General features: G+C 42.5%; 1 protein-coding gene across 1 annotated transcript in view; it reads right to left on the bottom strand.

Annotated features, from left to right (window-relative positions):
* mettl9 (methyltransferase 9, His-X-His N1-histidine) overlaps positions 1-14,906 on the bottom strand; it is a 32,284-nt gene extending 17,378 nt beyond the window's left edge. Inside the window, exons 1-4 of the mRNA XM_043711397.2 lie at positions 14,439-14,906; positions 12,619-12,809; positions 9,552-9,761; positions 6,874-7,058 (exon numbers count right to left, since the gene is read on the bottom strand). Coding sequence (XP_043567332.1) covers positions 6,874-7,058; positions 9,552-9,761; positions 12,619-12,809; positions 14,439-14,528 — 676 coding nt within the window. The 5' untranslated portion in view covers positions 14,529-14,906. The remainder of the gene's footprint in view (positions 1-6,873; positions 7,059-9,551; positions 9,762-12,618; positions 12,810-14,438) is intronic.
* Between the last annotated feature and the right edge of the window lie 683 nt (positions 14,907-15,589).

The following is a 15,589-nucleotide window of genomic DNA, read 5'->3' as shown; positions in this document are numbered from 1 at the left end:
TTGGAGACGCTGGTTTTGGACTGGGGTGGACAAAGTTAAAAATCACACAACACCAGGTTATCGTCCAACAGGTTTATTTGGAAGCACTAGCTTTTGGAGCGCTGCTCCTTCATCAGGTGGTTGTGGGTCCACCTGATGAAGCAGCAGTGCTCCGAAAACTAGTGCTTCCAAATAAAACTGTTGGACTATAACCTGGTGTTGTGTGATTTTAACTAATTGATGATATGGGTCAGATTGATCAATAGATGGAGACCAAAATATTTTGAGAAGCTGATAACCCTATAAAGAGTTTGCATTCCACAGTCGGGGGAGGGGGGGGGGGGGGGGTCCTTTGGTACAGTAGTAATGTCCCTATCCCTGGACTGGGAAGCCTCAGTCAAATCCCCATCTACTTCAGAGGTGGGTAATAACATTGCTGAAAAGGTTGACTAGAGCAAAAAAAAAAGGGAGGGCTCTTCTGGCCCAGGAGGCTCAGGTTCAAGTCCCACTTGTTCCAGATGTGTCATCACTCTGACCAGGTTGATTAGAAAATAATACCATAGTCAAACGGCATTTATTGGTTTCCAACAGAACCCAAGAGAATGCAAACTGCTTGATCAACCACTCTTCCACCACCTTAAAAACTACTCCCTTCACCAACCCAATATACAGTGGCAGCAGTGAGTAACATCCAGAAGATCCCTTACAACAACTCAGCAAGGCTTCTTCAACAGCACCTTGCAATCCTGCAAACTCTATCATCTAGAGATGTTTAAAATCATGAGGGGCATGGATAGGGTAATTAGACAAAGTCTTTTCCCTGGGTTGGGGGAGTCCAGAAATAGAGGGCACAGGTTTAAGGTGAGAGGGGAAGATTTAAACAAAGGACCTAAGGGGCAATTTCTTCATACAAAAAGTGTGCCGCAGACATGGAATGAGCTGTCACAAGGAGTGGTGGAGGATAGGACAATTACAACATTTAAACGGTGTCTGGGTGGATATATGAATAGGAAGGGTTTAGAGGGATATGGGCCAAATGCTGGCAAATGGGACTAGATTAATTTAGGACAAGGATTCTGGGTAATCCAAGATGGAGGATGGGAAACATTTCTAGCTGTAAGAGCTGCTCTTTTTTTTGAGGTATTTTAGGTGTTGGAGGTGATTTCCTTGAATTCCAGGAACAGCAATTACTATTTTATATGCTGTTGCATTGTTTTGGAACTTTGGAAAACAAAAGTCAAAACAACAGCAGTTTTAAAAGGGAGAAGAGCAGACAAAGGAAGCACATGGTGAGGACAGTGCAGGAGAGAGAGAGAGAAAGAAAGCGAGCGAGAAAGCGAGCGAGAAAGCAAGCGAGAAAGCGAGCGAGAAAGCGAGCGAGAAAGCGAGCGAGAAAGCGAGCGAGAAAGCGAGCGAGAAAGCGAGCGAGAAAGAAAGAACCTGCACAGTTGCTACCTTTGCTGTTTGAATTCAACGACTAAGCTTGGAGGAACTATTGGGTGAAGTTCACAGCACAGAATCAGATAAGTTAATTGTTGTTTTAAGTCTGTCATAGAGAAAGGCTGCAGTAGTGAGTATAGTGGATTCTTTCTTGATTATATGTTTGTTGGAGATAAGTCTCTTGATTAAACTTAAAATATAAGCCATAGCTATTATTTTAACCTGGGGCAGTGTTTGTAGTGGAATAAGACGGTGTTATTTTCTGGGTATGTAGATTGTGAAGGAACAAAAATGGCCTTTACAGTGATATGAACTTCTTGTCAGATGTGGGAGTTTAAAGAGAGTTTAAGGGTTACTGCGGATTATATCTGCCATCAATGCTGTTGGATGCGAATCTTATCAGATCAAGTGGATTGGTTGGAGAGACAGATAGAAGCAGATGAGGAATTTGCAACAGCAACAGTATGTGATGGATGGCAGTTATAAGAAGGGAGGGGGGAAATCTCAGATACAGTGACATAGATGGGTTTACTCCAGGAAGGGTGAGAGGGGTCAGCACCTAGGGCAAGAGTCTTTTGTGGAAATGCCCATTTCAAACAGGTATGCTGTTTTGGAAAATGTGATGGGTTCTCAGGGGAACGTAGCACGAACAGCCAAGTTTCTAGTATTGAGACTGGCTCTAATGCAACGAGGGGTATGTCGGCTTCCAAGAGATCAATTGTGTTAGGGGATTCTGTAGTCTAAGGTACAAACAGACGTTTCTGTGGCCAGCAGAGAAAAAGCAGAATGGTGTGTTGTTTCCCTGGTGCCAGGATCAAGGATGTCTCAGAGAGGGTGCAGAATGTTCTCACGGGGGAGAGGGGCCATCAGGAGGTCATTGTCCACATTGGAACCAATGATATAGGATGGGAAAAGGTTCAGATTCTGAAGGGAGATTACAGAGAATTAGGCAGAATTTTAAAAAGGAGGTCCTCAAGGGTAGTAATATCTGGATTACTCCCAGTGCTACGAGCTAGTGAGGGCAGGAATAGGAGGATAGAGCAAATGAATGCATGGCTGAGGAGCTGGTGTATGAGAGAAGGATTCACATTTTTGGATCATTGGAATCTCTTTTGGGGTAGAAATGACCTGTACAAGAAGGACGGATTGCACCTAAATTGGAAGGGGACTAATATACTAGCAGGGAAATTTGCTAGAACTGGTTGGGAGGATTTAAACTAGTAAGGTTGGGGGGTGGGACCCAGGGAGATAGTGAGAAAAGAGATCAATCTGAGACGGGTACAGCTGAGAACAGAAGTGAGTCAAACAGTCAGGGACAAGGTAGGACTAATAAATTAAACTGCATTTATTTCAATGCAAGGGGCCTAACAGGGAAGGCAGATGAACTCAGGGCATGGTTAGGAATGTGGGACGGGATATCATAGCAATTACAGAAACATGGCTCAGGGATGGGCAGGACTGGCAGCTGAATGTTCCAGGATACAAATGCTACAGGAAGGATAGAAAGGGAGGCAAGAGAGGAAGGGGAGTGGCATTTTTGATAAGGGATAGCATTACAGCTCTGCTGAGGGAAGTTATTTGGGTTCAACTGAGAAATAAGAAAGGGTTGATCTTTTTATTGGGATTGTATTATAGACCCCCCAATAGCGAGGGGGAAATTGAGAAACAAACTTGTAAGGAGATCTCAGCTATCTGTAAGAATAATAGGGTGGTTATGGTAGGGGATTTTAACTTTCCAAACATTGACTGGGATTGCCATAGTGTTAAAGGTTTAGATGGAGAGGAATTTCTTAAGTGCGTACAAGACCATTTTCTGATTCAGTATGTGGATGTACCTACTAGAGAAGGTGCAAAACTTGACCTACTCTTGGGAAATAAGGCAGGGCAGGTGACTGAGGTGTCAGTAGGAGAGCACTTTGGGGCCAGCGACCATAATTCTATTCGTTTTAAAATAGTGATGGAAAAGATAGACCAGATCTAAAAGTTGAAGTTCTAAATTGGAGAAAGGCCAATTTTGAAAGTATTAGGCAAGAACTTTCGAAAGCTGATTGGAGGCAGATGTTCGCAGGTAAAGGGACAGCTGGAAAATGGGAAGCCTTCAGAAATGAGATAACAAGAATCCAGAGAAAGTGTATTCCCGTTAGGGTGAAAGGGAAGGCTGGCAGGTATAGGGAATGCTGGATGACTAAAGAAATTGAGGGTTTGGTTAAGAAAAAGAAGGAAGCATATGTCAGGTATAGACAGAATAGACCGAGTGAATCCTTACAAGAGTATAAAGTCAGTAGGAGTATACTTAAGAGGGAAATCAGGAGGGCAAAACTGGGAAATGAGATAGCTTTGGCAAATAGAATTAAGGAGAATCCAAAGGGTTTTTACAAATATATTAAAGGATAAAAGGGTAACTAGGAAGAGAATCCCTGAAAGATCTGGACACCTCCCAGCAGAGCGTTTTAGGGAACATCTCCAGGACACGCACACCGCCCTGTGGCCCAACAATTTCAACTCCCCCTCCCACTCTGCCGAGGACATGGAGGTCCTGGGCCTCCTTCACCACCGCTCCCTCACCACCAGACGCCTGGAGGAAGAACGCCTCATCTTCCACCTCGGAACACTTCAACCCGAGGGCATCAATGTGGACTTCAACAGTTTCCTCATTTCCCCTTCCCCCACCTCACCCAGTTCCAAACGTCCAGCTCAGCACTGTCCCAATGACTTGTGCTACCTGCCTATATTCTTTTCCACCTATCCACTCCACCCTCCCCCTCCAACTTATCACCTTCATCCCCTCCCCACTCACCTGTTGTACTCTCTGCTACTTTCTCCCCACCCCCACCCTCCTCTCACTTATCTCTCCACCCTTCAGGTTCTCTGCCTTTATTCCTGATGAAGGGCTTTTGCCCGAAACGTCGATTGTACTGCTCCTCAGTTGCTGCCTGAACTGCTGTGCTCTTCCAGCACCACTAATCCAGAATCTGGTTTCCAGCATCTGCAGTCATTGTTTTTGCCCCCCTCAAAGATCAGCAAGGCGGCCTTTGTGTGGAGCCACAGAAGATGGGGGAGATGCTAAATGAGTATTTTGCATCAGTATTTACTGTGGAAAAGGATATGGAAGATATAGACTGGAGAGAAATAGATGGTGACATCTTGCAAAATGTCCAGATTACAGAGGAGGAAGTGCTGGATGTGTTGAAACGGTTCAAAGTGGATAAGTCCCCAGGACCTGATCAGGTGTACCAGAGAACTCTGTGGGAAGCTAGAGAAGTGATTGCTGGGCCTCTTACTGAGATATTTGTATCATCGATAGTCACAGGTGAGGTGCCGGAAGACTGGAGGTTGGCAAACATGGTGCCACTGTTTAAGAAGGGTGGTAAAGACAAGCCAGGGAACTATAGACCGGTGAACCTGACCTCGGTGGTGGGCAAGTTGTTGGAGGGAATCCTGAGGGACAGGATGTACATGTATTTGGAAAGGCAAAGACTGATTCAGGCTAGTCGACATGCCTTTGTGCATGGGAAAATTACAAACTTGATTGAGTTTTTTGAAGGAGTAACAAAGAAGATTGATGAGGGCAGAGCAGTAGATGTGATCTATATGGACTTCAGTAAAGCGTTCAACAAGGTTCCCCATGGGAGACTGATTAGCAAGGTTAGATCTCATGGAAAACAGGGAGAACTATCCATTTCGATACCGAACTGGCTCAAAGGTAGAAGACAGAGGGTGGTGGAGGAGGGTTGTTTTTAAGACTGGAGGCCTGTGATCAGTGCAGTGCCACAAGGATCAGTGCTGGGCCCTCTACTTTTTGTCATTTACATAAATGATTTAGATGCGAGCATAACAGGTACAGTTAGTAAGTTTGCAGATGACACCAAAATTGGAGGTGTAGTGGACAGCGAAGAGGGTTACCTTAGATTAAAACAGGATCTGGACCAGATGGGCCAATGGGCTGAGAAGTGGCAGATGGAGTTTAATTCAGATAAATGTGAGGTGCTGCATTTTGGGAAAGCAAATCTTAGCAGGACTTATACACTTAATGGTAAAGTCCTTGGGAGTGTTACTGAACAAAGAGCTTGGAGTGCAGGTTCATAGCTCCTTGAAAGTGGAATCACAGGTAGATAAAATAGTGAAGGTGGCATTTGGTATGCTTTCCTTTATTGGTCAGAGTGTTGAGTACAGGAGTTGGGAGGTCATGTTGCGGCTGTACAGGACATTGGTTAGGCCACTGTTGGAATATTGCATGCAATTCTGGTCTCCTTCCTATCAGAAAGATGTTGTGAAACTTGAAAGGGTTCAGAAAAGATGTACAAGGATGTTGCCAGGGTTGGAGGATCTGAGCTACAGGGAGCGGCTGAACAGGCTGGGGCTGTTTTCCCTGGAGCATCGGAAGCTGAGGGGTGACCTTATAGAGGTTTACAAAATTGAGGGGCATGGATAGGATAAATAGACAAAGTCTTTTTCCTGGGATCGGGGAGACCAGAACTAAAGGGCATAGGTTTAGGGTGAGAGGGGAAAGATATAAAAGAGACCTAAGGGGCAATGTTTTCACGCAGAGGGTGGTACGTGTATGGAATGAGCTGCCAGAGGATGTGGAGACTGGTACAATTGAAACATTTAAGAGGCATTTGGATGGGTATACGAATAGGAAGGATTTGGAGGGATATGGGCTGGGTGCTGGCAGGTGGGACTAGATTGGGTTGGGATATCTGGTCGGCATGGACAGGTTGGATCGAAGGGTCTGTTTCCATCTCTATGACTGTAAGAGCAGCCAAACACCACCACCTGCAAGTTATCAGTACATGCTGTCCTGATTTGGAAATATACTGCCATTTCTTCAGTTTGGGTGAAAGTCCTGGAACTATTTCCTGAACAGCACTGAGGATACACCTACACTACATGAACTACAGGAGTTCAAAAGGCAAATCACCACCACTTTTCCAAGGGCAAATAGGGATGGCAATAAATGCTGACCTTGCCAGTGATTTATTCAGCAGACAGCCATCATCAAATAGTAACTAAGGAAGTTAATCAACAGCATTGATCAGAAAATGAACATTCACTTTGGATTTCATCTCATGAAAACACAGAAGGTTGAAGTTCACATCAAACGGGATTTGAGATCACATGTAGCTCATGACAAATGTATTGGACAACCCTGTACTGAACAGCCCGATGGCAATGCTGTGAGAATGTCAGAGGCTCAATAGATTGAGCAATCTCACACCTCCAGCTGACAGAAAGGCTGTGAAAAGAAAAATAATCCACATTGAGTTTTGCACACAGACTGTTTTAATAAGATGCCATTTATCTCCAATCCAGATTTGACAGGGTTACGTTCCTGTTCAGTTTTATCTCACTGGTTTTGCAATTATAAGCAGCAGAATCTTTATGTCTGAACTAACCTAAAAGGTTGCAATGTCAAGATCTCCTTCCCACCCTAAACTTTTTTGTGGAACTTACCATTTTCCACATAGGGTTGGAAGGGCAAGACCACAGCCAGTATCAGACGGCCTTTACTCGGTTCCAGAGTGTTCCTGATGTCCTTCAGTAGAGACAAGGGCCGATCACACCGATCCAGCAAGTTTAGGCAGCTAATCATATTGTAATAAAAGCCAGTGCCCTGCCACTCATCAATCCCCAGGACTCTAAAAAGTGCAAGGGAAATACATCTTGAGTAAAACATTTCAATGTAGCATCTTCCAAACCTGTAAACTACCATTGTAAAAGACAAGAGCAGCAAGTACACAGGAATTCCACTGCCTGCAAGTTCCCCTCTGAGTCACAGTCACTCCTTTAATGTCACTGGACCAAAATCCTGGAATTCCTCCCCTATTGGCACGGTGTGCCTATAACCCAAAGGACCACAGCGGTTCAAGGCAGGGACACACTGCCACCTTCTCAAAAGACAAACAGGGAATGGCAATGAATGCTGGCCTTGGTTACTACGAAATGGCTGAGCAAGCACTGGCTTTGAGAAAGGCATCTTTACCAGAAATGGAAGGACAATGCAACCTTGGTCAATATTGTTCACATAAAAAGCAGCACCTGAATCGGTGGGTTTGGTTACACAATCTGCTCTTGAAGGAAATGCACACACAACATTTTTGTCTTAGTTACTAAAAAGGCTGGTCAGTCTGTGGTCCAGATTACAGAGTCAGGGGTTGAACAAGAAACTTTACTGAATTTCAGGATAGAAACCAGACAGTTGCTTATCAACCAATGGAAATTGGGGTCCTTAAGAACATACCAAGGAAATGGTGGACAGATGAGCTAGATAGACTGAATATCTTCTTCTGTGTCTAACTGTTACAATGTGACTATTACATTCACTTGCTTTTGATCTAATCGATAACTTGCTAAATTCTTCTTTAATTGTTTGTAATATTTTAGCCAGAAACGTGGTGATAAATCCAAGCATCAAGTTGCCTAGTAAATCATTACAACAACAGAACTTGGACTCGTATATCAGCTTTAATATGTTAACCATTAAGGCAATGCAGAGGAGTATTATGAAACAAAATTTCACACCAAGCAGCAAGGCATGTAAGGAAATATTAGGGGAGATGATCAAAAGCTCAAAGAAATACATTTTAAAGGAAGTCTTAAAAATAGAAGCGTGTGGAAGAGGTGGTGGAGGGAGGAAATTCCACAATCAGGACCCTCAAAGACCAGAATTAGTGGAACACAGTGATCTCAAATAGTTGTGGAACTGGAGATTTCAGGGATAGGGAGCAACTGAAGCTTTGGAGGGATCGAAAAACAAAGATAGGTTTAAAACTGAAGCGTTCCCTAATCAGCACCCAGCATGGGACAGCAAGCACAGAGGTACTGGGAGACTGGCAGCAGGTGTGAGCCACTGCTCAGACAGCAGGTTTTAGATGCTTTTAAATTGACAGACAGTAGAATATGGGAGGTCAGCTAGAAGTGTATTAGAATGGTCAGGTCTCGTGTAATGAAGACATGGATTGTTATCTTTACTAGTGAGGAAGCAATGACCATAAGACCATAAAATATACTAAATTAAAAATCACAACACAGGTTATAGTCCAACAGGTTTATTTGGAAGCACTAGCTTTCAGACTGCTGCTCCTTCATCAGCAAAAAGCTATAAATTCTGTGTCTTATGGTTATGGTCCTGCTCCACAACCACCTGATGAAGGAGCAGCACTCCGAAAGCTACTGCTTCCAAATAAACCTGTTGGACTATAACCTGGTGTTTTGTGATTATTAACTTTGTCCACCCCAGTCCAATACCAGCTCCTCCACATCATAAAGTACACAAGCAGAATTAAGCCATTTGGCCCATTACATCTGATCCATCATTTGATCATGGCTGATGTGTTTCTCAAACCCTTTCTCCTACTCTCTCCCCATAACGCTCAATTCCATTACTAATCAAGAATCTCTCCCTTTCTTAAATACCCTCAAATGACTTGGCCTCCACAGCCTTCTATGGCAATATGACAAATGCTAAGCTAGCATTTGTTACCCATTGCTTATTGCCCAGACAGCAATTAAAAGTCAACTATTTTCTGTGGGTCCAAAGTCATCTTTAGGTCAGATTGGGTAAGAATGGCAGCTTTCCGCTCAGGAATATTAGTGCACTGGAAGGTGTTTTAAGACAACTGACAACAGTTACACAGTCACCATTACACCGACTTTCAATTCCAGCTTTTTAAACTGAATTCAAATTTCACTACCTACTGAGGCAGAATTCAAATCCATATCCCCAGAACAGCCCTGTGGTTTTCAGGATTACCAATCCATGGACATTATTACTTTAGGACCAGCTTTCCTTAAATTCAGTTGAATGAGTTTCAAATCCTATTATAGCAGTTTGGAAATTTGACTTCAATTGGAAATTAAAAAGCTGTAATCACTAAAAGTGACCATAAAGTTGTCAGATTTTCATGACAATCTGGTCATCCTTCAGGGAAGGACACCTGCTCTTATCCAGCCCAGACCTTTTGTCCCAATTAAACATAGCTGACTGGCTCTGGCATAGTTCAGCACATTACTCAGCTACATGAAAATCATGACCAGCAAACAGGGATAGATAGTATTTTAAATATTAGCTAGCTAAACAGATGCTTCTGTAGAACTCCTGCTACGTACAAGGATGGAAGTTTTTATTTTACCTGTACTGTTTCTTTTTAAGTTGCCATTTCATGGTGGGAGATACTTCAGTCACGTAGACCTCTTCAAAATGGGGGCTGATGATTTTAGTAACCTCTCCGTCTCCAGCCCCAAGATCAAGCACTCTGGCTGCCCGCCAGTCTGGTCCCACTCTGAGCAGTTGAAGAAATTGCTCCTCAGAGAAGACAAACATCGATCCCCTCCCCAGCAGCCTGGATCAATGAAGAGAAAGAGATATAGAATGCACAGCACAGAAATAGGCCTCTCAACCCATTGGTCCAGGCCATGAGTTTCCTCCATTCTCTCTTCACCTCACACTCTGTATCCCACTATTGCCTCTCCCCTTAAAAGCATCTTGCCTATTTATCTAAACAATACTTTCTGGTAATGGGTCCTATCGTCTCACCCCATTTCTAGCTAAGGAGGTTTCTCCTGAAATCTCTATTGGATTTATTACTACGTGCTGTTTACATCTGGCACCCTCTTTTAGACTACCCACAAGCAGAAAAGCCATTATCCTGTTAAACACCCTCAGAATTCTAAAGATCAGTTCAAACCTCAGCCATCTCTTTTCTGGAGAAGTGAGCTCCAACTTGTTCAGTCTTTCCTAACAGTCTTTCATTTGAATTCTGATACTAACCTCTTGCAATGTCTCTATTTCTGTTTAGTAATCAATAAGATGTACCTGTTTGGTATGATTAGATTAGATTACATTACAGTGTGGAAACAGGCCCTTCAGCCCAACAAGTCCACACCGACCCACCGAAGCGCAACCCACCCATACATTTACCCCTTACCTAACACTATTGGTATGTGGCTGTTCACAGTGCTGAACTGACAGTCCAAAAGTCATCAATTCAAACTTCACCTTGAAGAAATTAATTTGACAACTCTAAGAGTTACTACCTACCCTGTCAGCAGCTGGTTTAATTATTGTCTTGTCACCTGACCCAGTGTCCATATAGTCTCTATCCCCCCATGATATGGTTAACTCAAAAATATTTCTTGCCCCAAGGACTTTTTTTTAAAAACCAGGTCAGTACACCCAGAGAACAAATAAATAGAAAATAAAAATTCTCAAATATACTCACAGAATCATACAGCATGGAAAACAGAACCTTCCATCCAACCAGACCATAATCCAAAACTAAACCAGTCCCCCCATGTAAAAAAATTGGCCTTCATGTATTTTTTAAATCTTTCTATTCTCACCTTAAAAATATGCGCCCCCGCACAGTCTTGAAATCCCAAACTTTAGAAAAAGACAACTGCCATTTAGCTTATCTATACCCCTCATGATTTTATAAGCCTCTATAATTATATGCTAAACCTATTGTAAAATAGAAATACAAATTAAACCACAGGTAAATCACCAGCAGAACTTTCCACAACATTGGGTCAATGCCCTCCCAGTAGGAAGTCCAAGATCACAGTGAAACAGCTGATTTGTGTTGCTGTGTTTAACTGGTCTTAGTGCCTTAGACAAAAAAAAAAATTGATTCTGAAATCTCTCAGCAGATGGTACATGTATCCTGTGAAGATCAATAAAATTTCAAGGAGCATTTCTGCAGAGTGTTCTGGCAATACATGCCTGGCTAGTAACATGCATTTTAAAGATTTTTGAGGAGGAAGAACGCATTTAGGATCTAGATCCAGAATCCAAATAGGTTGATTAGAACAGTTCCGTGCTGTACATCGCCATAACTCTATATCTGCATTTAACAATCAATTTAAGTCAATCATTCGACACAAAGGTTTGAAAAAAAATGCCTTGATCAAAATAGCAGTTCCAGGGTTTTAACACAAAGTCACTGGAGGAACTGCAGAGGTATGATACTTGGTGACCTGCTCTTGTGGAGAGTCAGGACCAACATAAGGGGTAAATAACCTCCTTCTGTGTTATTAAAAATATGATTCTATGAACAGATAATCTGGTTTTCATCATGTTAATGCTACATATGTGATTTTTGTAGACTTTAATATCATTAGTTTGGATTTTTGAATTTTGAACTAGTGACATTAATTTTCAGTACATCTGAAGGGGTCTAATGATTAACTTGTAATTTCTGTAGGCATGACAATTTCTTTTAAATCACAATATTAGAGAGACACTTCATAGAGAGTAATGAGTTCTGTTTACAGTGGGGGAGAGAGTGCAAGCAAATGAAGTGAACAGTGTAGTGCATTAGACTTTCAAATAGAAGACACCGGATTTTTTTGTCCACAGGTGAAACATCCACAGCTTGAAAAAAAAAAATACTTTTGAGTTTCAATTTGGGGCAGTGTGTAGAAGTCTTTCAGTTGCTCCTGAGAAAGGCAGGTAATTTTAAAGAGGGTATCTCAGTATGATGAGTTTATTTTAAAAGTTCCAGACGAGAAGTGTTCAATTAAAACTCAAAGGGTTATTTGAGGCTGAGAAAGTCTAAAATCTATTGTCTGAAGGCTCCAGGAAGAGGCTATCAGATTCTCAAGAGAGGGAACCAAAGCCACTGTTAAATTATGCCATATAGATAAAAGAGAAGGAAATTCTCTCCGGTATAAAGGAGTGGTTTTTGAGATTAATGGGATTCTAGTTTATCTTATAATTCAAAATCTTCAATGTGTTACATTTTATCTTCATTATTTTTGCCTAATAAACTTGTTTTATTGTTAAACCCGAACCTGCAGTATTGTAATTTGGGTTTCAGTGAAAGATCATATTAATAAAGTGTCTATCAACTCAAGTTTCAGTTTGGAATCGGACTTGGCAACAACAACAACAACAACAACAACAACTGGGGTGAGTTGAGAGATAAATATTGACCAGGACTCCAAGACAGAACTCCTCTGGCCACCTTCAAAACGTACCAAAAGAGTGCCAATTGTCTGTTCTCCAGAGCAGATCAATTTTCATTAACGTTTTCAGCTTAAAAAGGACATCATGCTTTTATTTGGCTTTCACAACACTCATGATCTCTGATGGTGGGGGAGTTGGGAGACACCTCACCCTGGGATGAGAATTGCCACCAATATCAGGCAGCTTTGTAAGAAAAGTGAAAGTACAATTTAAAAAAAAATTAATCCTTTTACCCATTGATGGAGGTCTTGGACATGAACAGACCAAACACAGAGGTGACAAGGGAGTAATAAATCTGAACAAAAAGCCAGCTGGATTTCTCCGAGCACTGCCTGAGAAACGCACGTGTCCCCACGTCTAGATAACTCTGAACAAACAGTTGCTGCAGACATGTTGGCAGCAGTTCCATGTCACAGGTGTACCACTGCAAACAAAAAGACAATAACATCAGCACCCTCAATAGAAATTACTGTTCATTACACATGCTACAAACAATTGTTACAAAAATCTCCTTTTCCTTTGTTACCTCCAAAATTTGATTATTCCTATGCCTGGCTATTCTTCCATCTCACACCATCGGTAAACTTGAGCTCTTTCAATATTTTGCTGGCCATATCTTTACTTGCACCCAATCGTCAGCATTATTGTATATTCACTCTTGACTAAACAATGCTTCAACTTTAAAACTATTGGCCTGGTTTACAAATCCCTCCATTGCCTCATCTCACACACTCTACCTCTGCAAGCAACTTCAGACCTCAAACTCTGAATTCCAATTTTGGTCTCTTGCTGCACCTCCTGGATTTTAATATCTCTCTCCATCACTGGTAGTTGTGCCTTCAGCTGTCCGTACCCTAAGCTTTGGTATTTTCTCCCAAAACAACTTTCTTTCTTATATCCTTTAAGATGTTCCTTAAAATGAACCTCTCATCCTCACTTCTGGTCACTGATAAAAATATCTTATTTTGATCCAGGTCTAATCATTGGATGATTGACTACAGTAAAAGTGTAGGAAGTGGCTGAGGAGTCACTATATCCACCTCTTTGAAATCCTATTTTTGTCCTGGAATCTTGGAGAAGGACTATGTGATGACCACTGCTATGTTAGAAGCATCCTGAGAATAAGTGGCAGTCAAGAGCACAGAGTGCACGATCAATAGCATATTAGAAGTTTATTCTATTTCCATTAGATTTTTGTATTTGATTTAATGATTATCTTCTCAGTTTAAGGGTGCACTAGTGTATTGACCTGTTGAAGACAGTGGGACAATCCCTAGTGCCACCAGTATAGGTGGATGGAGGAGATTGTGGTAAAGAAGTAATGTCACTGGATTAGCAATCCAGAGGCCCAGGTCAAGGCTTTGGGATATAAACTCACATCCTTCTACAGCAGTTAGTAGAATTCAAATTCAATTCTTTAAACTATACAACATAGGTCTGGGGTCCAATAGGACAATGTTTTGGGTACAGCGACTCTTCCTCTGAACTTCCTCAAAGCTCTGAAGATTGATCATCACTGGACTCGAAACATTAACTCTACTTTCTCTCCACAATTGCTGCCAGACCCGGTGAATTTCTACAGCAATTTATTTTTGTAACTGAAGTGTTGTGACAGCTATTGCACTAGCAAGAATTACAGGCAGCCATTTCTGCACCAAACTGCCACCATCCTACCTCACAGCCTGCCCTCTGCCAACACCCTAATCCGATCCCAAAGGCTGGCCCTCTGCCCCCCCCCCCCCCCCCCCAACCCAGAACAGCACTGGATCATCCAAGATTGTACACAACTTTCTGGAGTGGAACGTCAAACTACAAGTATCTATCTCACAGGACTATAAAATGTGGGAAAAGTAGACCACTTAGCCTATCGAGCCTGCTTCAATCAAGGCAGATAACTACCTCTACTACCCCCATGAAACGATAATTTGACAATTGAAGAATAATAAAGGTGCATTAAGAAATGGATTGCAACAAGGTTTCTATAGCACGGCCAAATTTTTTTTCCCTCTTGGTCAAAACAGCTTCCTATTCCCAACCAAACAAATTGCTTTACCTGGGACTTGTGTTCTTCATCGCCTTGCTGCCTCATGTTGCTGAGCAACGAACGGGACAGGGGGCTCCGCAGGTATTTACTGCTCCACATTTTCCTCAGTTGCAAGAGTGCAACAAAGTAGCAGAACAGGAGCAGCACTCGCTTCACAGCCGTTCTGGGAATTCCGGCGGGGGAGGGGGAATGGGGCAAACACCCACCCACCCCTTACCCCGTCTGGTCCCGAGAACTCCAAGGGAACCCCTCTCACAGGAGACCCGTCCCTTCCCCCTCTTTGTCGGGGCTCCCGGATCAACAGGGGCTGCAGAGAAGCTGAACTTGCAGCAGACGCGTTCAGGATGCTCTCTCCACCTCTGCCTGCACGGACCCCATCAGAAAGGCTACATCCCAAACTCAAGCTGTATTTCTGTATCCAGCCTCAGAGACACTCATTGCCATTGACTTCCTGTGTCCCGGAGATTTCCGCTCCCGGCTGTGACTTTTCTCCCGCAAACCAGTTTGGCATTGGACAGTTTTCCGCGGCTCCGATTGGTTCGCAGTTCACTGCCCTGATTGGTGGGTCGGCGAAAGTGCTCCTGATTGGCTACTCCGGGCTTCCAGGGAGGCGCGCTGTTTGAATATGCGAGAGCTCCCAGGTCAAGAACTCAAGCTCTTAAACTGAAGACCTTGTTTTGTGAGCACGAACGATGGATGAGGGATAATGGCAGTGGTGATCATTTTTTTATATAATATATTTTTATTAAGTACAAATAGATTTTTAAATATTACAACAAATACAAAACAATGCAATTCAAAACAGTACAAAACTAAACCCAAATTATAAAAGAAATTCCCCAACCCACCCTCCTATACGAATGTATGAACATATATAGAGAAGTATAAAATTAAGAAAAAAACCTAAACTAGCTATTTAACTAAATAAATAAATACCTAACAACAAACAAATAAATAGTAATAACTCAGCCCAGCCAAACAAAACAGTCATACATTCACAGTTCCTCCTCCCTGGATATTGGACTCATGAAAAACAATCATTACGGCTATAGAAAAGCCCTTGTTAGTGTGGCAGATAAATCTGTGTCCAGGTATTTCAAAAAGGGTTGCCATGTCTTGTAAAAATTCTCAGTTTTGTGGTGTACCATATTTGCGACAAA

This window comes from Chiloscyllium plagiosum, unplaced genomic scaffold (assembly GCF_037043375.1).
Source record: "Chiloscyllium plagiosum isolate Xiang-an unplaced genomic scaffold, Cpla_swu_hap1 HiC_scaffold_20, whole genome shotgun sequence".
NCBI lineage: Eukaryota > Metazoa > Chordata > Chondrichthyes > Orectolobiformes > Hemiscylliidae > Chiloscyllium > Chiloscyllium plagiosum.
The sequence above is the reverse complement of the archived record's forward strand: the minus strand, read 5'-3'. Positions and strand labels throughout refer to the sequence as shown.